The sequence below is a fragment of the Geotrypetes seraphini genome, chromosome 19 (assembly GCF_902459505.1).
Source record: "Geotrypetes seraphini chromosome 19, aGeoSer1.1, whole genome shotgun sequence".
In the NCBI taxonomy this organism is placed as follows: Eukaryota; Metazoa; Chordata; class Amphibia; order Gymnophiona; family Dermophiidae; genus Geotrypetes; species Geotrypetes seraphini.
The window spans coordinates 24,603,506-24,630,563 of NC_047102.1; the positions used below are offsets into that span (position 1 = coordinate 24,603,506).

The window sequence follows — 27,058 nt, forward strand, 5'->3', positions numbered from 1 at the left end:
CTGAAATATTGACAAATTTCAGCCCTTGTGTCAATGGTGCAGAATTTGAAGGAATTTTCTGACGCAGCTGAAGTGCTGCAAATTTGACAGTGTAGTGTCCAGTGCAAGGATAATGTATGATAAAAATCTGAAGTCTGTATCTACTTTTGCTCTGGCGCTATAGCAGCTGATAAACTGGTCAAAATCTATCACAACAAACTACAACAAGTTTTAGGGCACACTTTGAGCATAACTTTTAAGCAGGCTTTTGCATCCACGATGCTCATACTAGCATTGCTGAAACTAGCATAATAGGTTGTGCTGGACTGCCAAGAATTAGTATTTTTCATCGATTATTGTCAGCTTTATGAGCAGCTAAAAATGACCATTTTATTTACTGCTGTGCACGATGCTACCAGCACCCAGTAAAACAAGGGGGTCTAGCTCAGTGACTATTGCAATTAAGGATCCGATATTTTGGGAAACTTTTTTTTTAATGATGTGCTAGTTCTGCAAACAAATTTTGAACAAAATCGGAGATATTCTTACTATAATTTCTTTATTCGTTTTTAAACCTACATCAAGTGTACAGTAAATATCAACCAAATATAATACAACATCACTTGAAAAATTTTCAATATCATACACCAAGAAGATTTAACCCTCACCCCCCTCCCAAATTCATATACAACTAATATATACCACATGAAAATAATATCTTACGACAATCATCTATATATTCTTAATGGAAAAACAAGAAATCCCCCCCCCAAATCCACATGTGTATTAAGATTGGGAAAAGTGTAACTTATTCATTACTATAATTTAATAAAGATCCCCACACATCCTTAAATTTATTATAATAACCTTTTTGAACAGCCAACGTTCTTTCCATTTTATACACATGACAAACTGAAGGCCACCAAAAACAATAATTCAGAGACATTCTCATACCCTTCGATCAACTTGAACTCTCCATGACGAACACAATATACGAAACACTAAAATCAATAGCAACCTGGATGAAAGATCACAAACTGAAATTGAACCCAGATAAAACAAAATTCATCCTCCTAGAAAACAACAAAATACCAACCACAACCAACATTGAAATCAACGCAATCAACTACCCCATACAAACCACCCTTAAACTGCTAGGAATAACTATCGACAGATAGATGCTGCACCATGCAACCGCAAATCAATAAAACAATACAAAAGTCATTCTTAGTCATGAGAAACTTAAGACAAGTTCAGAAATTCTTTGAGAAAACTCAATTCCAGCTCATAGTTCAGTCCTTATCACTAGGCCTACTTGACTACTGTAATATCCTCTACCTCCCATGCCCTACAACCATAACAAAACAACTACAAACTATCCAAAACACAGCACTAAGACTCATCTACTCGTTAAAGAAACATGATCACATTACAGAAGCATATCTCCAATCGCACTGGCTTCCGATCCCAGCAAGAATACAATTTAAATTCTACTGCTTACTATTTAAGACTTTATACGGAGACAGTCCAAACTACCTGAATAACCGCCTCATCCACAACACCGCAACCAGACATAGGAAAACTCACACCCCATTCTCATACCCCCCAATCAAGGAAATCAAATGGAAAAATCTTTATGATGGCCTCCTGGCCACTCAAGCAGCCAAACTAGACAACCAAGTCGCCAATCTACTGACGGCCTCCCTCGACTACAAGACTTTTAGAAAATAAATAAAGACCATACTCTTCAAGAAAACTCTGAAAAAAGAAATAATACCGCAAGTCTCAAACTTCACCTCTCACTAAAGCCAACTACCCCAAACAAATAACCTTACCCATTTCTTACTCTTTTTGAAAATGACCAATTTTTTTTTTTGTAAGTTCTTGTTGTAATACATCTTGGATAATTCTTTTGTAATCCGCCTTGAACTGCAAGGTAATAGAAATCCCACATGAAGCTGTGAAATACTTGGGGATTTTAATACATAAAGATTCGGTTCATGCTCAAGATCTTAATATATCTAAAGTCAAAAATCTAGTTCTAAACACTACATCTCGATGGACTCCACTTTTTTTATCCTGGTGGGGTAGAATTGCATCCATCAAAATGACTCTGGCCCCTCAAATTAATTATATCCTTTCTATGCTTCCTCTGTTATGCCGGAAATCATTATTTCATTGGCTAAATATGAAAATATCTTAATTCATTTGGAACAAGAAAAAACCTCGAATTGCTCTCGCCGAATTGAAAGCCTCTAAGATCAACGGTGGTCTTAACTTTCCTGATTTCTATCACTATTATATTGCTTCATTAGCCAAATATGGAGCTTACTGGCTCACTAACTCCTCCACTCAAAATCTTCCCACTCAAGATCTTCCTGCCTGGTTTGAAATGGAATGTTTTTTATGTACGCCTTTACACATCTCATGCTTACTAACGGTGTCAATACCAAGGCACTTAAAGAGATACTCTTTATTGGGTGCAACGCAGCATGCTCTTTATCTTATAGATACATTGACTGAAATCTCAGTTAATGTTAGTCCACTCATGTCCCTTTGGAACAATCCCAAAATTCAAAATCACGACAAATCTCTATCATGGAAAAGGTGGCAGCGGGCAGGTATATGGTTTGTCCATCAATTGTTTACCCTCAACTCGTTAATTCCATTCGATATACTATGCTTTACATACTCGCTGCCTCCTTCTACTTATTCACAATGGCGTTCTCTCACTGGAGTGTTGCCTTCTTTGCATATACGATTTGACTATATGACTTCCAAAAATACTATTTACAACTGGTCTTCTCTGTCTCTATTAAAAGGCAAGGCGATATCATCCTTCTACTGTATTTTAAGAGATCACTCCTTCACTTTTTCACCTCACTCTATGAAGCACTGGGACACTATACTTACCACTCCGCTTTCTGACATTGATTGGGAGCTTTTCTGGTCATCAACAAATCGCCCGCTTTTATCTTCTAGAGTATCACAATCAATGTACTTTCTTATGTGGCAGGCAATATGGACCCCACTTCGCATGTGGAAAGCTAACTTAAAGCAAGACTCTGTTTGCTGGAACTGTTTGAAAGAGGAAGGAACTCTTGATCATATGTTATTTCATTGTACTCTAGTCCGTTCTTTTTGGACCTACGTCTGGAACACCATACAATCTATTACTAACTGCTCAGAAGAAATCTCTATGGACATTGTAATCCTTCGCTCTCAACACCCATGTTTCACACAATCAAATTGTCCACCTAAACTCATTGATACCATGTTGGTGACTGCTCTCATGCACATTCTAAAAAATTGGAAATCACCCTCGCTACTAGATTATACCTTTTGGTGGAACTCTCTGAGTATGTATCATAGATTTGAATCCTATGCATATGAGAAGAGAGTTACATTCCGAACCTGCATGAACTTGAAATACAACAAATCTCCATGGTCATTCTTAGATTCCTATGTACGCTCATCTTCTTAGACACTCCTGTTATCCTTTTCTTCTCCTCTCTTCTCTCTTTCATTTTTCTTTCCTTTTTCCTTTACTGCTCTCTCTCATCTTTATCTTATATATCCCTTACATACATTTTTAATAATTGGAGCCTTTGCTCCTATACAGTTAAACATAGATTTATATATTTTATATACAGAAAGCTTTATTTTGTTTCTATGTACTTTAAATGATTCTTGTATCCTTTAAAATACTTAATAAAAATTATTGAACTGAAAAAAAAAAAAAAAAAGAAATCCCTAATGTAATGTAATGTAATAATGGTAGGAAGCTTTTTTATTATTATTATTTTAGACCACTTGGTATGAAATGACCCATGTCAGAAAATGTCTGTACCAAAAAATAGGTCTTTAAAACTGTTGCAAAGAGGTACAAAAGTGAACATGCCCAGATAAATTATTCCACAATAGCAATAGTAGCTGATGTCTCTGCATAATGCATTCTATTCAAATCGGCAAAATCCCCACCTTCTGTATCTGATCTCAGTTGCCGTGGCAATTTATAAAACTGAATCACCTGTTGGAGAAGACATAGTGGCATCAGATCTGCTACCTACTGCATCTGAATACAGCTTGCTTTGAGCTGCTGTTGAAAGGAGTGAGCTAAACCCAAATAAATAAGTGTGGCATATATCACTATGAACAGAAATGCATTTCGCTCCTGATAGAGAAGCGTCAATGTTGCAAAGCAGATTTTTTTTTCTACCTAATAACATTTGAATGTGATCTGTGTGGAAGATAAATGGTTCCAGAATTAGCTTGTAGTCGCACATAAAAAACTAGCTGTTGAAATCCATGAAACAGATAAGTCTAGATCAAGGGTGGGCAATTCTGGTCCTTGAGGGCTGGAATCCAGTCGGGTTTTCAGGATGTCCCCAATGAATATGCATGAGATCTATTTGCATGCACTGCTTTCAGTGCATATTCATTGGGGAAATCCTGAAAACCCGACTGGATTCCGACCCTCGAGGACTGGAGTTGTCCACCCCTGGTCTAGATTTTGTTTTCCCTGAGCACCAGCAGAAAATTATCCCACGGTGCTTTTCAGGGCAGAAGGGAGAGGACACTCCCTTCATGAGGTTGTTGCAGTTCAAATCTTAACCTAGTATGGTGAAGTTAGTTATGTCTCTTTTTTTTTTATGGGTGCAGTGCTGATAACCCTGAAGGACTTGAAGTGTACATGCATATCCTGCAACTTCTAACCACAGTGGATAAAGGCATTCAGGCCATCGGTAAGGCTTGTGTTTAACTAACATATGTTCGAGTGCAATAGGTGACACATTCTAGACAGATGGGTAGTGTCCCCATGGCCATGTGCCATCTGCAGAAGGAATACACTCTGGAGTTTTCCTTTTGCCTCTGCTGTACTTCACTGAGCTCCTTAGCTTCACCTGCAGTTCTTCCCTTCTGCACGTGTGCCTGCAGGAGTGTTTGTTCTGCTCTCCACAATTTATTATTTTATTCAGTTTATTTTTCATCCCTTTCTCAGGGTTTCTTGAAAATTATTCGGTTGGGCTACAAGCTGGAATTTGCCCGGCCTCTGGCAGATTGGTTTGTGGACTCTCCCACAAGTCGCCCGGACAAAGCTTTCAAGGTTCAAACCACCATTCAGCGCTTGCTGGATATTCAAGCTATAGAGTCGGTGCCACCCAAACACTCGAGCTCAGGCAGATACTCTATATACCCAAAAAAGGCTCCAAAGATTGCAGGCCTCTTCTGGATCCTCAGCACGTTAATGCGGCTCTCGAAGTTCCACGCTTTCGCATGGAGACCGTACGTTCAGTCATTGCAGCTGTGGCCCAAGGAGAGTTTCTTGTCTCTCTGGATCTCACAGAGGGGTACTTGCACATTCCTATTTTTCCAGCCCACCATAAATCCTTGTAGTTTCCTGTTCTGGAACAACATTACCTATTCTCTGGAACAACATTACCTATTCTCAGCTCTGCCTTTTGGGCTGGTGACAGCTCCCTAGACCTTCACCAAGGTGATGCTGGTCATAGCAGCTTACCTGTGGAAAATGGGTCTCCAAGTTCACCCTTACTTAGACGACTGGCTGATCAGAGCTCCCAAGTTGTCCGAGGGACAGTATGCGGTAGAGCTGGTGCTCCAGGTGCTGGAGGACCTGGGCTGGATTGTGAGTTACAGAAAGATCTGTCTTCCTTGGACTCTGGAAGCTCGGGCCAGCATGGACTGGTGGCTTCTCTCATAGTCGCTCTGCAGGGGTGTACCACTTCAAATTGCCTCCTGGATCGTGGTGATGCCAGATGCCAGCTTTTGGGCTGTGGAGCCCACTGCCATTATTGTCCTGTTCAAGGGTGTTGTACTCCCTCTCTGAGGAAATGGTCAATCAACAGGTTAGAGCTCAGAGCCATTTGGCTGGCTCTGGTGCAATTTCAGAAGACTCTGGAGGCCCAAGCAGTAGCCTACATCAATCAACAGGGAGGGATCAAGAGCACCTCTCTGGTTCAGGAAGCCTGCCTTCTTTTTCTTTGGGTGGAATGTCACCTCCAAACGCTATCAGCAGTGCATGTGGCGGGAGTTGACAATGTTCAAGCGGTCTTCCTCAGCAGACAGACTCTGGATCTGGGCGAGTAGGCCCTGTCTGCGGTGGTATTCAGAGCTATAATGTGGCACTGAGGTTGGGCCTGCTTTGACCTCATGGCCACAATAAGAAACAAGAAAGCGGATTGCTTCTTCATTTGAAGACATGAGCCCGGAAATGAGGGGCTCGACACTCTAGTGTATTCGTGGCCTCAGGCGATTCTCCAGCATGCCTTTCCTCCGTGGCCAATAATAGGCTGGATCATTTGGCGGATCACAGTCCTTCAGGGTCGCGTCATTCTGGTGGCTACAGACTGGGCTCACAGACTGTGGAACACAGATCTGTTTCGTCTGAGCAGGGGTTGCAGCATTTGGCTGAGTGCCCATCCGGACCTGCTTTGCTCTTACAGTATGGCTCTTGAACGCATAGCCTTAGAACACATTCTGTTTATGGCATGGTTTTTGAGCGCGCAGCCTTAGAACCCAAAGGATGTTCTTTTGTAGTTATTGATACTCTTCTCAAGTCTAAGAAGTCACCCACAGTTTTTGCTTAGGCTAAGGCGTAGAAGGTCTTCCAACATTGGTGCGCTCAGGACCAGATGGACCCTTATTTGGTTCTGATATCAGTGATTCTCACCTTTCTTCAGGCTGGCCTGGATAAGGGCCTCACTGTGTCATCTCTTCAGGTTCAGGTAGCTGGGCCCTCTTGTTTTAGATCCCGGGATCGTCAGTCCTTTTTGGCATCTCATTCTAGATTTCTGAAGGGGCTCTTCGTGTCAGACCACCGGTTAAGCAAACGTTCCCTTCCTGGGACCTTAACCTGGTGCTTTCTATCCTTACCAAGGCTCCCTTTGAATCCCTTTGAGATGCTTTTCTCTTGGACTTGATGCTCAAGACCGTTTTTCTGATTGTCAGAACTCCAGGCTTTTTCTTGCAGAGAACCGTTTCTTCGTATCTCAGAGACTGAAGTTTCCCTGTGGACGGTTCCTTCTTGCCGAAGGTGGTTTTGGCATTCCATGTTAATCAGGGAGTGCATTTGCCTGCCTTTCAGCCTACTGGTTTTAGGACACACGATCGCCTGTTAAAGAAACTTGATGTGCACAGAGTGCTTCTTCACTCTCTGGAGATCGCTAACGAGTTTCGTCGCTCTATCCATCTGTCGCTCTATCCATCCATTCAGTTAAGCAGGGCGCTCCCGCTTCTAAGGTCACGATTTCCAGTTGGATCCATAGGGCCATTTTGTCAGCCTGCATTCTTTCTGGGAAACAGTCCGCTGTTTCGGTCAAGGCACATTCTACCAGGAGTGTGGCTTCTTCGTGCACTGAAGCTAGAGCTGTCTCCCCTGAGGAGATCTGCAGGGCAGCAATATGGTCTTCCCTACCCACGTTTGCCAAGGTTTACAGAGTGGGTGTGGTGGCGAGACAGAACTTTGCCTTTGGGCCCTGGGTCTTACGGGTCGGTGCAGCAAGCCCGCCCTAGCTTTTTGGGGACTGCTTTTGTATGTCCCATCTGTCTAGAATGTTTCACCTATTGCACTGGAAAAAGAGATTAGGTACTTACCCTGGTAAGCTCTTTTCCAGTAGATAGGTGAGACATTCTAGACTCCTGCCCTGTCCTTGCTGTGCCTGCTGAGCAGCCAGGTTTGCTCATAGGTAGGTAAAAAGTACATGACAAATGGCACTTGACGTAAAAGGTTCCAAAACATTATTTTTTATTAATTATTCATATTAATTCTCAAAAGATTATTACGTCACCGGGAGATCTTTACAGATGCCAAACGCTGGCCTTCCTGACAAAGATCTCAATCTGATAATTCGTTGTTCCCCAATATGTAACTTTTGTCCTGCATGACATCATTAATCATCAGCCAATCCATTAACAGAGGTTGTCCTTAGATTTGGACAAAGGAAATTCCTTTACAAGTTTTTCAAACTCAAAGACATAGTTTTTAAAATCATATTTTTGTTTACATTAATTTCTGAATAAGCATAAACATATTATAACATAGCCAAAGAAACTTTGAATCCAAAACTGATTATTTGTTTCAAGAGAGCCTGCATTTGTTTTCAGGATTTGTTGAAAAAAAAAAAAGTGCTGTAAAGTTCATGTCTCTGTCAGTACCATAGAAAGGAGGAGGGCTATTCCCCCCTGCTCTGAGTTTTGCAAAAACTGGCAATTTCAAGTTTCACTGACACACAGACTCAGAAACCCCAGACACCTTCCTATGCTGGTGGACCTCTAGAGGGTTTCCATGGTAACAGTGTTCCTGGCTTTAACCTAACCATTTCCAGATGTTGCCTCTTAGGCTCCATTTAAGTTTCTTTAGGTTTAAAATATATAAAATATTGGAAATTAAGTACACACCATTCTTTCACATATTTCATACATCATTCATTCGGGGCCCCATTCACACACAACACGATATATTGCATTCATACTTAATACAGGTTATACCTCAGTTTGGAATATGGAGTCTAATATGCTCTTTCTAACCGGCCTAAGCACATCTGTTATCAATTAGAACCACAAGTCTAAAAGTGGGAAACGAACAAAGACAGACAGAGAGAGAAAGAAACATGGAGGCAGTTTAATACCTCCATGTATTTTATATATCCTGATTTCCTCTATGGTCTGGCTTAATAGCAAAGTACATAAAAAGAATATTATTATGCTTTTCCTTAATATTAATCTGTAGTGTATTTTTCTGGCCTTGGCTATATCCATATTCAGATTTTTCTCACCAACTTTTCGTATGCTTCTATTGGGTGTGGCCTTAACTAACACATATGCTTGTATCTAACTAGAGTTACCCAGAACCATACAAAAAGCAGGCGTTTTTGTAGAAAAACTCCACAAAATACTCCACAAACACATCTTATTCATTATCCATTCCATAGCTATCGCCCCCCTACAGTCCACGAGCCACTGTTCACTGCCTACTGTTTTAGTCTGTTTATGCTTCTCCAAGCTGATTCTTGGATGCCTGTCAGCCCATGGGGACTGGGAAAATACTGTATATATGTTTCCGTTTTATATGGGAGTAGTTTCTGAACTCCTTTGAAGCCTTTGTTGGTGGTTAACATTACTGATTTTACTTCTTGAGCAGAAGTTGTTTCTGAGCCTGTTTGCTACAGGTGCCTCTCCTTCACATTTATTGGGTGGCTCTCAGTGCTTGGGTACTAACTGCAGGTGGAGCTAAGGAGCCAAGTGAAGTCCAGCAAAGGCAAAAGGAAAAATCAGGAGTGGATTCCTTCTGCAGATGGCATGCAGCCGTGGGGACATTAACCATCTGTCTAGACCAGGGATGTCAAAGTCCCTCCTCGAGGGCCGTAGTCCAGTCAGGTTTTCAAGATTTCCCCAATGAATATGCATGAGATCTATTAGCATACAATGAAAGCAGTGCATGCAAACAAATCTCATGCATATCCTGAAAACCCGACTGGATTGCGACCCTCGAGGAGGGACTTTGATACCCCTAGAATGTCTCACCTATCTACTGGAAAAGAGCTTACCAGGGTAAGTACATAATCTCTTTTTACTAGACCATGCATAGTATGGCAGGTCCCTGTTTAGTTTTGTTTCTTCATTCAGTGCACTCTTCAGAAGCTGGCGAGGAGACGTGGGATCTGCTGTCTGACCTAATATGCCATGAGTTTTGCCAGGCTGATGATCCACCCATCATCGTCCAGGAGCAGAAGACTGTGTTGGCTTCGGTTTTGTCTGTGCTGTCTGCCATGTTTTCCTCACAGGCAGAGCTGGGCTATATGAAGATCGAGAAAAGTACGTATAATTTCAGTTTTCCTTTCATTACCCCTTTATTTCTTTTTTATTGTATCATTTATATAACCCAAGGGGGATCCTAAACAGTTTACAGTACTCCCCCGATATTTGGGGGGGTTCCGTTCCAGGAACCCCCACGAATGTTGAAAAACCGCGAATACGGTTTTTAGCAGGGGAGAGAGGAAAGGGCAGCCGGAGAGGCAGGAGAGGGCAGCCGGAGTGCCGGCAAGTGAAGGAAATCACTCGCGGTATGCTCCCACCGCCTCTTCCTGTACTAAAGTCGGGCCTCACCAATCAGGAGCTGCGTATCAAAGCATGTCCAGTCATTCGCAGTTGGAAAATACCGCGAATGACCGGGACTGCGAATTGCGGACCACGAATGACCGGGGGAGCACTATATATCAAATGGCAAACAGGTACTCTAAATGTTTCCCTCTCTGTCCTGGCAGGCAATGGAGGGTTAAGACCCAAATTCTGTAACCGGCACCTATTTCGGAGGTGCCCATCTAGATAGGTGCCTATGTAAATCTAGTAACAAGCTCAATTAAGCTTTTTAATCAGCAATAATTGAAATGTATTTGCCTATCAAGAAAGAGCAATTCTGCCACAAGGCACCTCTAAAAATTTAGGTGATATTCAAAAAAATAGGCGCTATGCCCGTTAATAATAATAATAATAATAACAATTTATATACCGCAGGACCGTGAAGTTCTATGCAGTTTACAATGATTAAAGTTGTTACAGATTGAGTGGAATAAACAAAGTACAGACTTAGTGATTAACAGTTCTAGAGATCAATTGTTGAGAACTAAGATTGTATAGGTTGGTTTCCTAAGTATTTCAGGAACAGATGTGTTTTTAGGCGTTTCCTGAATTCCCTATAGGTAATAGGCACGAGCAGTTGTTCCAGGTCTTTACCCCATAGTGCTGCTTGATGTGAGAAAAGATGTTGGTGATGACTTTTAAATTTACAACCTCTAACCGGTGGAGAAACAAAGTTCAGGTGTGAGCTTAGTCTATGTTTGTTGGTTGTGAAAGAGAAAAGTTTGTTATATATTTAGGGGCTAAGCCATAAAGTACCTTGAAGCAAAAACAAACAAACTTGAATTTCACTCGTGCCTCCATCGGCAGCCAGTGTAGAAGTCAATAGGAAGATGCTACGTGATCAAACTTCTTCAGTCCACAAAGTAGCCTAACCGCTGCATTTTGTAGCAGTTGCAATCGCCGCATATTCTTCTGGGAGAGTGCCAAGTAGGCGATGTTACAATAATTGAGTTGACTCAGAATCGAGTTGACTCAGAATTTGAAATGATGAGACATCGAAGTAAGCTCTGATGGACCGAAGCTTCCAGAGGGTGAGAAAGATTTTTCTAATCAAGGAGTCTACCTGGTCTTTCATAGTCAGGCTCTGGTCCAGTGTTACTCCCAATACCTTCATAGTGAGTTGAATGGGATAACTAAGGATCATGACCAGCAGGTGGAGACTGAAAACAAAAATGTGGGACAGTATATAATATACTCCCTTCTCTATTTACCTCAGTCTTCTTTCAGTCTCCAGCAGGTGTTGATGGGATCTGTACCCATCTCCCTTGGTAGGGCTGTTGGAATTTGTTTAGGGGGTTTCTAGACCCTGTTTTTGGCTGGACAGAGCTTGGGCGGGCCCTGTTTGGGGGGTCCGTCCGACCTCGGGGTTGTCAAACCCGGCGGGTCTCGAGCGGGGTCCCTCCCCCCACTTCCTCCACCTCCCCACATTTTTTTAGAGGAGCCTCAGCGATAAGCCTTGCTCCCTAAATCAAGCAAGACCTACTGCTTCGAGAGCCTGTGGAGTCTGTTCTTGAAAAAAAAAAAAAAATCCTGAGGTAGTGCTGGTCTGGAGGGTTGTTTCCCTTTAAGAAAACTGTATTTTACTGTATTTTTCATCTAACCGACACTTTATTTCTAACTAGGTCGTGTATGGAGCAATGAACACTTCTAAAGGGAAAAAGTGCTCATTCTGCTCCAGACGCGCGGCACTCGCAAGCGGTGTTCAGGCAGGAGCTCCGTCGGCTCTAATCCATTGCCCCATAAACTTCTTTTTACTCGGCGGCACGGTAAACTCCAGGCCGTGGCTGGAGGGCAGCCAGAAATGTGCAGATGTTGATGCTATGACAACACGTGCACGCGTGACATCATCACGTCGATGTCTGCGCATGCGTGAAGGCCCCCCAGATGAGGCCCTGGGCCGCCAGTGGGGGGTTGCTGGAGGAGGAGAAGAGGTGCGGGTGCCGGCTGAGAGGCATGTGCTGCAGGCAGTCAGCCGGCGCCTGTTCTCCTCGCCACCGCTCTAATCTAAACTATTCTAATCATTGCCCCTATGTGCCACATCTTCCCTATAAAATAGAGTTCAAAGTGGTTTATAAAAGAAAACAGGATGCAGCAAACTAAACCAGTCTTTAAACACAAAAGATCTCAAGTATTGAAGAATTTCTGAAACATGAAAGTCTTAAAGCAGGTGATTTGAGACATTATTTGGAATAGGTTTAGGTAAAGCATTCTAGAACAAAACTTCCGTGCAAGAAGAAGAGCGTTCTAACATTTTCTTGAAGGAAACGGCATGCAACAGTGGTTTTGTCTTCGAGTCACTTTTTTCCTGGGGAAAAAAAATGGACCGAGAGCTCTGAAGTCATACCATGAGGTATCTTAAAAAAAAAAACCCCAAACACTTGAATTCAATTCTAGCCTGAAGCAGCAACCAGTGAATACACTTCAAACTGAAAACAGAATAATTCAAAAAATAAAAGAACAAGAAAAGTTGAAAGGGGACAGATTCAATACAAATGCCAGGAAGTTCTTCTTTACCCAACGTGTGGTGGACACTTGGAATGCGCTTCCAGAGGACGTTATAGGGCAGAATACAGTACTGGGATTTAAGAGAGGATTGGACATTTTTCTGCTGGAAAAGGGAATAGAAGGGTATAAATAGAGGATTACTGCTCAGGTCCTGGACCTGTTGGGCCGCCGCGTGAGCGGACTGCTGGGCAAGATGGACCTCAGGTCTGACCCAGCAGAGGCATTGCTTATGTTCTTATGTTCTTACTCCTCTGTGCTGTTTTCAGTTCCAACATGGAGCTCTTTTTCACTCGCTCTTCTGTTCTTTCCTTTTGTGATAGCAAAGACTATGTAGGTGGATAGCAGTGTGTAGATGCGTGAGCATGTGTCTCTAGTCTTCATGATTGATTCTTTCTGTACCTCCTGTGCTACCTTTCTAAACAGGAAGGAGAGCAGCAGAGGAAACCTGGATCATGAACTCACTTTGTTTCTCACGGCTTCCATTGCTGTAACTTCCGGGAGTAGTGTGAGAGAAGCTTCCACCAAAAACACTTTGCCGTGCTCGTACAGTCCATCATCCTCTCCAGACTGGACTATTGCAATTCCATCTACCTTAGCTTAACAAAGAAAAGCCTCCACAGACTCCAACTAATCCAGAACACCGCGGCCAAACTTATCTTCTCAAAAAACAAATTTGACCATGCCTCTCCACTCCTGTCCAAGCTGCACTGGCTTCCTGTCATCTCCAGGGTCCATTTCAAATGTGCCTGCTTAACCTTCAAGATGCTCCACGGCATCCTTCCACCTCTTATTCCTCTATCCTGGAATTCCTCAAACCCACTCTCCACCAGATCCACGCAAAAACTAAAACTATCTTTCCCCTCCTCAAAGGGTATCTCCCTCGTCGGTAAACTCGGGTCCTCCCTCCACTTCAGAATCGCTCAGCTCTGGAATAGTCTCCCTTCCCCTCTCCGCAACTTGAGCCCCCTTCTACCATTCCGTAAGCTTCTGAAGACCTGGCTCTTCTCCAAAACGTAACCCATCCCCTCCCTATTATTATCACACCTAACCTCTCTCTTACTTACTTTTTAAACCCACTGGAGTTCCGTTGCTTCCTAACCATGTAAACCGTGTCGAGCTCCACCTGTTGGAGATGATGCGGTATATAAACCCAAGATTTAGATTAGATTAGATTAGGGTATATTCTGTGTGGTCACTGCCTGGATAGGTTCAAATTCATTCTTTTTTTCTCAGCTAAAAAGTAGTAGGGAACGTGTCAATACAACTTATTAGCACTAGCCATTCCAGTCTGACCTTGTGTTTTAACCCCACAGTATCCAGTTTTTCTAAGAAAAGGACAACTAAAAATATAAGAGCAGAGTGAGAAGTGAAAATACAGCTGTTTTAACCTTGGGACTAGCTGGTAATCTGTTCCTAGATTGCTGGCCTTCTGTTAGGCCTAATGTAGCTCATTAAGGGAGGGAGGGAGGTGCTGTTTATATGTTAGGGCTTCCCCAATCTATCATGGTGGCCCTACATGGTGGATATCCTCAGTGAATATACTTAGATAAATTTGCATGTACTGGGTCACCAGTTCACGGCAAACAAAAGAAAAACTGCAGACAATTGTACAAGATGCAGGCTATATATATATATATTTAGACAGTCTTTTGATGCGCATAATATAACCACCTTTTTGCAAACCAAGGGTCCCGACACGGTCCGTGTTTCGATCAACACATCTTTTTCACGGGTCCCTAAGCTTTGATGGTCAGGGAAAAGCCGCAACAAATAAGCAAGAGCCTGTATGCTAAAAGTACCACGTTCCAAGGTGATTGTCCCTGAAAAATGCTTATCCATGACCATCAAAGCTTAGGGACCCCTGAAGAAGATGTGTTGATTGAAACACGGATGGTGTCGGGTCCCTTGGTTTGCAAAAAGGTGCAGTTTCTCTTTAGTTTGCCGCTGATTGTGTTTCACTATAGACCTGTTGGATTTTGTTTTTGTTCGACTAGGTCTCCAGTTCATGCTGATTTATCTGATGCATATACTTTATGGGTATTCTGCAAACCTAACTGAATGTGAGACCTCCAGAACCCTTTTGGCCTATTCTGAAGATTACACGCAAACCTATAATGAAAAGTTTTTTGATGTATTGAAGGGCATATAATGTTATATTCTTATGTAGTGTATCCATGGGAGCAGCATTTATAAGACAGTGCTTGGGTTCATTTGTGTAGTAAGGTGTGTGTGTGTGTGAGAGGGCATACTGCCCCAGGTGCCCTCTTTGCGAGGGCACCGGCACCTCTCCTGCGTACCTCTTGAAATGTTCGCCCGCTGCTCGGGTCGGCCTCGGCTCCCTTTTGATGTCACTTTTGGTCACAGGACCAGAATGTGACATCAGGAAAGAGCCGAAACCGTCGCAAGGAGCAGGCGAAAGATGCTGCTCGGTCCAGCAAACATTTCAAGAGGCTGGGAAAAGTGGGGAGGGCACACGACGCGTCGATGCCGGGTGCCACCGCCCTGGGTGCCAACCTCCTTAGCTACGCCACTGCTTGGGTTATTAGAAGTATTAAATATTATTGGAAAGAGGTGAATTCCTAGGTTGCTACTTGACTTGCAAATTTTGATAGGTTGTTGATTTTTCTCAATTTCTATACCCTTGGTAGTCTTCTTTCGTTCTGCAGAGAAGAGAGGTATAGTGCAATTAGAGAAACCAAGAAACAAAATGAAGAATATAAATTAAAGAGCTAAGGCCAGTACTGGACAGACTTGCACGGTCTGTGTCCCATATGTGATGATTTGGTGTAGGACAGGGCTGGGGAGGGTGTCGATGGGAATTCCACTAACTTGGAACATGAGGATGTTACTGGCCAGACTTTATGGTCGATATCCTGCAAACAGGATGGTTGGATAGGCCGGGGAGAGCCTGGACGGCAACTTCAGCATTTGGAACCTAGGTCAATACCAGGTGGACTTTACAGTCTATGGCCCAGAACATAAGAACATAAGAACATAAGCAGTGCCTCTGCCGGGTCAGACCACAGGTCCATCCTGCCCAGCAGTCCGCTCCCGCGGTGGCCCAAACAGGTCATGACCTGTCTGTATCACCAGAAGGGGCTCCCTTGCCACCTTGGTTTCTCATTTAAGTCCTGTTTTCCTATCGAAGTCCTAACCCTCCGGTCTTGCACATGCACGACCTGGTTTGGTTTCTATACTCATTACCTGATTAGCTTTCTATACTTGTGTTACATCCCAGCTCCTCCCTCAGTATCCCATGATCCCTTTATCCTTCAGGAATCCGTCCAATCCCTGTTTGAATCCCTGTACCGTACTCTGCCTAATCACTTCCTCCGGTAGCGCATTCCAAGTGTCCACGACCCTTTGGGTGAAAAAAAACTTCCTTGCGTTTGTTTTGAACCTATCTCCCTTCAGTTTCTCCGAATGCCCCCTCGTACCTGTTGTCCCCTTCAGTCTGAAGAATCTGTCCCTATCCACCCTCTCTATGCCCCTCATGATCTTGAAGGTTTCTATCATATCTCCCCTGAAATATCAAAGAATAGAGACGAGTTAATTTAATCATGTATTTGTAATTGGTATAACTAATAGGCAGACTGGATGGACCATTCAGGTCTTTCTTTATCTGCCATCATTCACTATGTTACCTGGCAGAAACCCAAAGAGTTGCAACATTCTAGAGTTTAGATTGTGATGTCATAATGCCTCATTCCACCAATGCCTAAGAGCCAACCTCATCAGTGATGTCACAATGGCTTGATTAGATGGCAACTTCAGCAATTGGAACTTAGGTCAATACCAGGTGGACTTTACAGTCTATGGCCCAGAAATATCAAAGAATAGAGACGAGTTAATTTAATCATGTATTTGTAATTGGTATAACTAATAGGCAGACTGGATGGACCATTCAGGTCTTTATCTGCCATCATTCACTATGTTACCTGGCAGAAACCCAAAGAGTTGCAACATTCTAGAGTTTAGTTTGTGATGTCATAATGTTTCATTCCACCAATGCCTAAGAGCCAACCTCATCAGTGATGTCACAATGGCTTGATTAGATGGCAACTTCAGCAATTGGAACTTAGGTCAATACCAGGTGGACTTTACAGTCTATGACCCAGAAATATCAAGGAAGAGACAAGTTAACTTAATCATGTACAGTAAAACCTTGGTCTGCGAGCATAATCCGTTCCAGAAGCATGCTTGTAATCCAAAGCACTCGTATATCAAAGCAAATTTCCCCATAGGAAATAATGGAACCTCTGACGATTTGTTCCACAACCCCAAAACTTTAATAGAAAATACTATGGACTCCTTTTACAAAGGCCGTTAGGGCCTTAACGTGTGCGCTAGCCGCTACTGCCTCCTCTTGAACAGGCGGTAGGTTTTCGGCTAGCGCTTGCTAGAGCGCGTGCTAATCTGGTGCGTGCGCTAAAAACGCTACCGCAGCTTCATAAAAGGAGCCCTGTATGTACTCGTATTGCAAGACTTTGCTCGTTTAGAACAGTCATTACACTCCTGCAGCGTCAGAGAGAGAAGAACCATCGGCTCAGTTGCGATGTGTGTATACTGTATGTACTTGAATTGCAAGACATTGCTTGTACATCAAGTTAAAATGTAATCAAATGTTTTGCTTGTCTTGCAAACCAAGTTACTTGCAATCCAAGGTTTTACTGTATTTGTAATGGGTATAACTAATGGGCAGACTGGATGGACCGTTCAGGTCTTTATCTGCCGTCATTTACTATGTTTATGTTACAATGTCTGCTCTGAAGCTGCTCTTTTTAAATGTGTGCCTGAGATAGGAGAGCTGTAAGCTGGCCTGTGCACTTAAAAGCTACACCTCTGTGATGTGCAACAGATAGTCCCCTGATTGGCAGCCTGATACAAGTCCTGCAGCATCTGGAGGACTGTCGGAAGAAACCTACGGAAAACTCTGAGCGTTCGGACACAGAGAAGAGCAACAGGCCAATGATCTGTGAGGAAGATTTGCATCTGAAGATCTTGCAGGATGTCTGCTGCGAGTTCCTCTCCAATATACTCCTAGAGATGAACAAGGTACAGAGCAAATCCTCGTATAAAATAAAGTATTTATATCATGCACTATTCACAGTTCTGAGTGGGTTACAACAAACGCATATATGTTGTATAAAACTAAAAGGAAGCAGAGACCAATGTATACATAAAAATAATTGCGTACATCATTTTTGATAAGATTAAAACAAAGCACAGGCTTAAAAATACAGTACACTGAGGAGGTTGTCAGTCATAGGCTTACAAAACAAAGCCTTCTGATGTTTGTGGAAGGTTTCACTATCTGCTATTAATCTTAATTCCACTGGCAGTTTATTCCGTTAAGCAGAGGTTATTAAAAAGCACAAACCCAAGCTACAGCAAAATAAATAGAATTGCCAGATTCTGAAGGAACTTTGCACCCATGGATCGTAGAGGTCTATCAGTTTGCCAAACTGTATTAATATTACAGCAGAGCATCCCCATTCAATACATGATACACTAATGAAAGTGATTTAATTCTCCAGACAGTGTCAAGATGACAGACTAGGGAAGAGTCCTGCCATTTAATACCTGTTATTAAGCAAGCAAACAGAATTCTGAACCAGTTGCAAGATTTCTTAATGTAGTTCCTGGTAGACCAATAAACAAAGAATTACAGTAATTTAACTTTGACATCAGCAGACAGTTTTAATTTACTTAGAAGTCTTAAGTTTAAGGAGACCATAATATTTCATTTACATGTGGTCCCATAGAAAAAGCAGAACCCTTAGACAATGAGTTTGATTTCATACAGAGGTCTCAAAATTTTCAACTGTTAGAAAGTATGGAACATAGATAGCACTGGATTTACCTAACACATGATTTCAGTTTTATTAAAATTCAATGCTAATTGATTATCAGTCATCCAGTCTTTGATTCTCAACAGACACCTGAACACAAGTGTAAGTGTTAGCCGCTGAGTCCTGCCAGGCTCTCTACCCTGTCCCTCCTCCCTCCCTGCCAGGCTCTTCACCCAGCCCCTTCTCGATGTCTTGCAGGCCTCAACCATGCCTGCCATATGACCTGGTGGGCTGGAACAGGAGGGATCCCTCCCGTCTCCTGTCCCAGCTGACTGCCAAGTTTTTTCTACCTCTCTCCTGCCTTCCCCCACGTACATTTTTGAATCCCTGGTGGTCCATCGGTGTACCAGGCAGGAGCAAGCTTTCCACACTCCCATGCTGAGCCTCTCCCTGAATAGCCATCTGGCGTTCTCGCAGCCCAGTGTACCGGACATGAGTGAGCTTTTGTTCTCCTGCATGGTGCTGTGCCACTCGCTGAATGGCTGCCCCGAGTTCTCAAGCAGAACAAGATTCTGTTTGAAAGCTGTTAAGAACTGACTTTTAACAAATGATTTCATGTTTTTTGTCTTTAAGGAGACCACATTGCAGGGACTTAAGCACGGCCATCTGAATGAGCAGAAGTGTCTGTGTGCCTTTCGAAACCTCCTTCCTTTGTATTCCACTACTGTGAGTAATCAAAGGCAGCTAAGCGGGCAAAGGGTTAGTTTTGGAGGGCTGCTTATTTTTAATCATAAAGGCCCCCTTTTATCAAGCTGCGGTAGAGCGTTTTAGCACAGGCTGGCGAGGTAAATGCTCCGATGCTCATTCCATTCTTGTGAGCGTCGGAGCAATTTACCTCGCCAGCCCGCACTAAAATGCTCTCCCGCAGCTTGACAGAAGGGGGCCAAAGTGTCTGTGCAGGGTGAAGGCCACAGTGTTTCAATGTGGATCTACACTGTTCACTTGCTCGGCTCAAGTCAATACTATTTTTAGCAAGAACACGTATTAAGCTATGAAGCAGCTTTTCACTCCTGGTGTGAAGAGAATTGCTAGCGAGAAACCTGGAGAGAGAGATTTTGACTAAGATCTTATGAAAGAACTGAGGATAATCCTTTCTTGGCCTTTAGAGTGAGATTAAGAATCTGTGGGGGAGGGTTTATGTTCACCTGTCTGACCTCTTTGGGAATATGATGGTACAGCTATTGGCAAAACAGAAGAATTACGAGGGGATGCTGAAAAGTTCTCTGCCCAACCAAGAAGGGAATGACGTGGAGCCATGAAACTTACAAATTAGTCCACATATTCACCCCTAAGTTCAGCACACTTGGAACATCATGTCTGAAGTTTTTGTAACCCTTCCAAAAAATACTCTTGTCCGGTCACAGAAATATTGCTCCACTGCTGCAATCACCTCTGAAACACTTGAAAATTGTTGCCCTTTCAAACTCTTTCTAAGATTTGGAAACAGGAAACAGTCAGATGGAGCAAGATCTGGTGAGTAGGATGGATGGTCTATGTACTGAAACTGCAACTGTCTCAAAACATCCATTGTTTTGCCAGCCTTGTGAGCAGGTGCATTGTCTTGCAAAATGAGAACTCCTTTCCGCAGCTTCCCTCTCCTTTTTTCTTTCAATGCCTCCTTTAATTGCACTGCAAATTTACAGTAGTATTCTGCATTAACTGTTTGATCGCTTGGAAGATAGTCAGTCATTACAACACCTTCCAGATCCCAAAACATTGTAGCCGTGAACTTTCCTGCTGACTTTTGGGTCTTGAATGTTCTTGGCTTTGGAGAACCTGAGTGCCACCATTGCATGGACTGTTGTCTCAGAATCATAGTGGTGTAACCATGTTTCATCAACAGTAACTAGTCATTCCAAAAAGTTGGCACCAGCTAACTTGGAAGTGTCCACCTGACGTTGTTTCTCATCAGCATTCAAGCATTTGGGAATTCACTTGGCTGACAGCTTCTGCATACACAGTTGCTTGTGGGTTATGCACCCAACACGTTCCTTGGATATCTGTAGTGTCTCAGCAATTGTTTTAGCTGATATTTGCTGATATTTGTTGTCCATGTCCATGACCTGATTTGATAAATCAGGTCATGGACATGGTCAACAATTTCAGGAGTTGACACCATTTGGGCCTCCCAGACCTTGTTGCATCTTCAGTCTCGAAATCTCCACGCTGAAAGTTTGCACATCTCTTCTTCACTGTGGGGTATGATGGACATTTGTCACTCAATATTTGCGTCATACATTTATGAATTTCCTTTGGAGTTTTCTTCTGCAGGAATAGGAACTTCATGACTGCTCAGAGATCCACACTTGACAATTCCAAAGTTTTCGTTTGAGGTAGTTCAATCAGTGATCTGAAACAATGACAAAACATAGCATTACAGTTCTGCAAATTGGTACTTTGAAAAGTGAAATCACACGATTTTCAGCTACAGTAGCAAAATAATGCTTTGAATTTAGGAAGTTGGTTGGGCTGAGAACTTTCCAGCACCCCCTTGTAAACTTCCTACTAAAATATCTCCTAAAACTGCTCTTTTTTTTTTCCTTTCATCTCCCCAATAAAATCATGTGTAAACTGATTTTTATTTTCACTTCCCTACAGGTGAAAAGTTTTGTTGAAGTCTTGCATGATGCGGATCAGATGTTGGCAGAAAAATTGGAAAAATCGTTTCCTGCTTTAAAAGACAATACATAAAGGGTCATATTTGTTGATGTAGCAGACTAACTTTCTATGTCTATAGATTTTTTTTTCTCATTAGAAAAGAAAATGTTTTTCCAGCGCTTTCTACTGCTGGGTAAAAGTATTTGGTTTTCTTGTGTCTGACTCTTTTTATAATATAAACACCGCATAAAGATTTATTTCTATTCCGCAATACCATTAAGTTTTATGGGGTTTACAAAATAGAATTTAAAAAACTGCACATATACAGTTGAATGTACACTTCTCCCTCCATATTCGCTGTGATAGGGGATTAACAGAATTGCAAATACAGAAAAACCGCGAATAACTTTTTCATGTGTTATTCACTGTTTTCTATTAAAAACCATTGTGAATATGGTGAAACTGTGAATAACATGGTGGGTGACCTGGCCTGTTCCTGAAGGAGAGGCAAAACACGGTGAAGAAATAATAATAACTTTATTTTCGTATACCGCCATACCCCGAAGAGTTCTAGGTGGTTCACATCAATTAAATAGAGTAACAGCGGTTCAAGACCAACTTGATCAGAGTTGCCATGGGGGGAGGGGGAGGTGGTGAGGGGGGAGGTTTATTTAGTTAGGAAGGGGCATTAAGGATCCGATTCCCAGAAAGTGCTGGGAATCGGTGATTTTCTCTTTAAAACCTTGGAATCAGCAATTTCTCTATGCAAGCTGATGTAATTGGGGGGGAGGAGCCAGCAAGCTAAAAACCGTTAATAATCGAAACCGCGAATACGGAGGGAGAAGTGTAATACATTAATTTCCTAAAAATCTGGTAAACAAATTGTCTCCTAAAATGCTGATATGAGCAAGAGGTCACTATTAGAGAATTCAAATCTTTATCCCATTTGCAGCTTGAAACGACAGAAGATGATATTTTTTATAGTCATTCTCTGGAGGTGGCCTCTCCATTTTTTTTTAGTGAACCCACAATTTTCTTTTTTACCTGATGAAGCATAGAGTTCATAGCAGATTTGTAATGGAAATAGTTTTTAAAGGTGAACCTATAAGGTGCCCCATTGAGTCCAAGGTTCATTGAGCCATTGTCCTTTCTTCAAAAGCAGTCAATCCAGGTCTCCTCTTTGGGATGCTGCCAAGTATCTTCTGATGACCATTCCTTGCTACTCATTCTCAGAGATAAACGTCGGCTTTCCCCAGTCTACTTGCCTAATAACTGTTTATGGACTTTTCTTCTAGAGCAGTGTCTCTCAAACTGTGTGCCCCAAAGAGATTCTGGTACATAGACGAAACCGCGTGAAACAACCACGCACGGACGATGCCGGGCAGACAATCGCGCGCAGGACGTCAGCGCGCTGGATTAAAACATTATTTTAAAGCACTCCGAGGGGGGTATGTGGGGAGGAAACCCCCCCCCACACACACACACACTTTACTTAGAACTGTTGGCGCTCCCATTGTGGGGGATGTTGGAGGGAAACCCCCCCCCCCATTATAGAGGAGAAATTACAGTTTCCTCTGTTGAGACAGGAAGACACATCCTTGGTCAAAAAACTCCAAAGATAAGTGGAAAAATGTACTCTTCTTAATTCATTCACAGTTGCATAAATATAAATATCAAAACGTTATCACACTTATCTGAAAAGTAGTCTTCTTAGTGCTGGGCTATAGAAGCAGGAAAAACCCACAAAGTGGAACATGAGCAAAGTGCAGAGCGGCCACTGAATCACCTCCGCCTGCACACTGTCACCACGATTTACAACAGGGCTCTCTGTTTTGCAAAAAGCTTTGTCAGGGAAATGCTGAAAAAAAGAAAAAAAAAAACAATAAATCACCCTTCCTTTAAATAACAGTCTCAAAAACAGCTCAGCTCACAGCGTTAATTATCCAGCTTCATCACCTATTGTAAAATGGCCCCTTGGCGTTCATGCCGGCTTAAGTCTGCAAACTTCATCACGTGTTTGCTTGATGACATACCAACTATTCAAAAAAAAACCACTCCGGGTCAACTACTTTTTAGATAAGTGTGATAACGTTTTGATATTTATATTTATGCAACTGTGAATGAATTAAGAAGAGTAAATTTTTCCACTTATCTGTGGAGTTTTTTTGACTGAGGATGTGTCTTCCTTGATTGCATATTGAGGCAGGTTTGTCTATGTGGGAGTTGTATTTTTGAGGACATCCCTATTAGACACTGAGGTTTTTTCTCCAATTTTGGGTATGATTGGGGTTTGAAGGTATTGATGTGTGAAGTGCTGGGTAGATTATCGGATGTATATTTTTGAAGACATTCAAAAACAAGAATTCGCGGGGGTTCCATTCCAGGAACCCCCGCAAATGTTGAAAAACCGCGAATACGGTTTTTAGTGGGGGAGAGAGCAGCCGGAGCGCCGGCAAGTGAAGGAAATCCCTCGCGGTGTGCTCCGACCGCCTCTTCCTGCACTAAAGTCAGGCCTCACCAATCAGGAGCTGCATGTCAAAGCAGCTCCTGATTGGTGAGGCCCGACTTTAGTGCAGGAAGAGGCAGACGGAGCATACCGCAAGTGATTTCCTTCACTCGCCAGCGCTCCGGCTGCCCTCTTCTGCCCGGTCATTCGCGGTCAGAAAATACCGTGAATGACCGGGACCGTGAATCGCTGACCGGGGGAGCACTGTACATCCATTACATGGATTCGCAACTCTATTCTATGTATCTACTTTAGTTTCACCGTTGTTACAATTACTTTAAATAAACTCTTAAATTTAATTTTTTGTTGGTTTTGCAATTTTATAATTTCAATTAAACTATGCCGTGAAAATAAACTGCCGTAGCTAAAAATATTTGAGAGACACTGCTTTAGAACCTGCTCGAGCTGCTTTTGAAAGTAGCTCTGCTAACTGCAATGAGCACGTTCTCTGTCAACAAATTCCACAGCTTAATCATGCATTGAGTAAAACAATAGTTCCTATAGCTTGTTTTAAATTTTAGCTCTTCTGTGCATCCCACAGCTAATCTCTAAAGCCAGCTAATCTCTTCTGTGCATCCCAAGCTAATCTCTAAAGCCATGTCCATATTGTGCACCTGAATTTTTCTCATATTTTAGAGGTAGATGGAAGTTAGTTTCTCCTAGTATCTGATTATCTCTTTTAGTGTAGAAAGAAGACTTCACAAGCAAGTTGTAGGTGGTACACTGAATTTGTCTGGCACTTACTTTTGGCTCCTTGCTGGGCATGGGTGTGTGACTATGCCTTTATAGGGATGGAATGGGTTGGGATGGGGCTTAATATACTGCTTTGCTTTTTTTTTTTTTTGGGGGGGGGGTATTTGCCCAGAGTCACAAGGAACTGCAGTGGGAATGGAACTTATAACCTCAGGGTGCTGAGGTAGCTGCTTTTTCCACTGTTTAGTGGCCTAGTGGTTAGAGCAACTGCCTCAGCACCCTGAGGTTGTGAGTTCAATTCCCACTGCAGCTCCTTGTGATTCTGGGCAGGTCACTTAACACTTCATTGCCCAGGTACAAATAAGTACCTGTCTAAAAAGCGTAAACCATTTTGTTTGTAACCAAACGGAACAGGCAGTATATCAAGTCCCATCCCCTAAAAGTCATGGTCAGACACCCCTGCCCAGCAATACTCTAATCTCATATCCACGAGGAAGTGTGTGGCGCAGTGGTTAAAGCTACAGCCTCAGCACCCTGAGGTTGTGGGTTCAAACCCACGCTGCTCCTTTTGACAATGGACAAGTCACTTAATCCTCCCTTTGTTCCAGGTACATTAGATAGATTGTGAGCCCCCCGGGACAGACAGTGAAAAAATGCTTGAGTACCTGAATAAATTCATGTAAACCGTTCTGAGCTCCCCTGGGAGAACGGTATGGAAAACTGAATAAATAAATAAAATTATTTGCTGTTCCAGAAGAAAGTTAAGGGCTACCCCTTGTATTAGCTGATGGTTTGGCTGAGTAGCACCTAAGTGCGCTGTGGTTCAATACTTTTTTTAAATTTCTGTTTAAGGAATATTGCTACATTCTGTTTGGTTTTAACTGTTTATATTGTATTATTTATGGTTTTATGCTGTAATTTGATTATTTTCCAACAGTGGAATACAAAACACAATAAATAAAACATATCAGTACCTACAGATTTGTTTCATAATTGTCTAACTTTAGTCTTAAATATTCCGAAACTAATTTGCTTTCTATTCAGAAAATATATAACAACCAGACATTGTCAGACTAATACAGTGGAAGAAGCACCAGAGTTCGACATATCTGCTCTTCTGGAATCTTCTGAGATTGAGATTATAGGCAGAAACATTTTATTGGTTTCTCCTGTGTTTTTGCAAGATAAAGAAGTAATCTTTTATTATTTAATTTTCTATACTGTTCTCCCCAGGGAGCTCAGAATGGTTTACAATTCACGGGTGTCCAACCTGCGGCCTAAGGGCCGCATGCGGCCCCGTGAAGTATTTTGTGCATCCCCGGTAGAGGGCAATGAAGTGTTTTTCTCTGCTGCCCCCGGATGTTTACTGTCTTGCCGGCTCCCTCCTCTGTCTTGCTGCAGTGTTTGTGCATTTGTGTGTTTACCGTCTTGCCGGCTCCCTCCTCTGTCTTGCTGCAGTGTTTGTGTGTTTACCGTCTTGCTGGCTCCCTCCTCTGTCTTGGTGCAGTGTTTGCGCATTTGTGTGGCCCTAGAAAAAAATTTTGGGGCCAATGCAGCCCAGGGAAGTCAAAAGATTGGACACCCCACATGAATTTATTCAGGTACTCAAGTATTTTTCCCTGTCTATCCCAGTGAGCTCACAATCTATCTAATGTACACGGGGCAATCAGGAACATTGTGGGATTGAACCCACACCCTTAGCACCCTGGTGGTCTAGTGATGAAGCGGGACAGGAGTGATCTTCCTATGCTCCTGCCCCGTGCAAAGCCAGAAACAAAAATGGCTGCCATGAGTCTCTTATGAGACCATGGGAACTCAGGGCAGCCATTTTTGTTCTCAGTTATGCACAAAGTAGGTGCACAGGACGATCGCTCCTGCCCTGCTTCATCACTAGACCACCAGGCTTTAAAAAGTAAGTACAGTGGAAAGGTCCAGGAGGTGGGGGTGGGTCACCCAGACAAAACCCACAAATAACCAAAGTTGTGGGTTCTGAACCCATGAATATGGAGGGGCATGTGTAAATATGCTTCTTCCTTACACACAGTCTAGACCAGTGGTCTCAAACTCAGACCCTTTGCAGGGCCACATTTTGGATTTGTAGGTACTTGGAGGGCCTCAGAAAAAAATAGTTAATGTCTTATTAAAATAATGACAATTTTGCATGAGGTAAAACTCTTTATATTTTATAAATCTTTTTTTTGGCTAATTCTTAATAATAATATTGTTATTTATAGCTAAAGAGACATATGATCAAGAAACTGTTTTATTTTACTTTTGTGATTATGATAAACATACCGAGGGCCTCAGAATAGTATCTGGCGGGCCGTGAGTTTGAGACCACTGGTCTAGACCCTTATGACTACATTATGTTTTAAAATCTAAATCTGTAAGATGTCAAGTTGATGATTTTTTTTCCTTGTTGGTTTGTGATGTATTCTGTGAACAATCTCTACACTTTTTTTTTTTTTTTTTTTAAATTCTGCTTTAGATCCAAATTATACATATTTCGGTGACACATAGGAACCTGAAATGTAAAAACACTATTCAGTTATTACATCTTTGTGAGGTTTCTGGCTTGGGAAGCTCAACTACTCCACAAATGACAGGAGAACGGGTATGATATTATGAAGATGTCCCAATCTGTTATCTACACTTAGGGCTCCTTTTACAAAGGTGCGTTAGGGCCTTAATGCGCGGAATAGCGCACGCTAGACCTTAACGGTAATTTTGTGCGTGCGCTAAAAACGCTGGCTCACCTTAGTAAAAG

General features: G+C 42.4%; 1 protein-coding gene across 4 annotated transcripts in view; it reads left to right on the forward strand.

The window, feature by feature from the left end:
• SAAL1 (serum amyloid A like 1) overlaps nucleotides 1–21,483 on the forward strand; it is a 67,287-nt gene extending 45,804 nt beyond the window's left edge. For all 4 annotated transcript variants that reach the window (XM_033928812.1, XM_033928808.1, XM_033928809.1 and 1 more), the window contains exons 9-13: nucleotides 4,642–4,724; nucleotides 9,625–9,813; nucleotides 17,501–17,697; nucleotides 19,068–19,160; nucleotides 21,093–21,483. In XM_033928812.1, coding sequence (XP_033784703.1) covers nucleotides 4,642–4,724; nucleotides 9,625–9,813; nucleotides 17,501–17,697; nucleotides 19,068–19,160; nucleotides 21,093–21,185 — 655 coding nt within the window. In that variant the 3' untranslated portion in view covers nucleotides 21,186–21,483. The remainder of the gene's footprint in view (nucleotides 1–4,641; nucleotides 4,725–9,624; nucleotides 9,814–17,500; nucleotides 17,698–19,067; nucleotides 19,161–21,092) is intronic.
• Nucleotides 21,484–27,058: the final 5,575 nt, after the last annotated feature.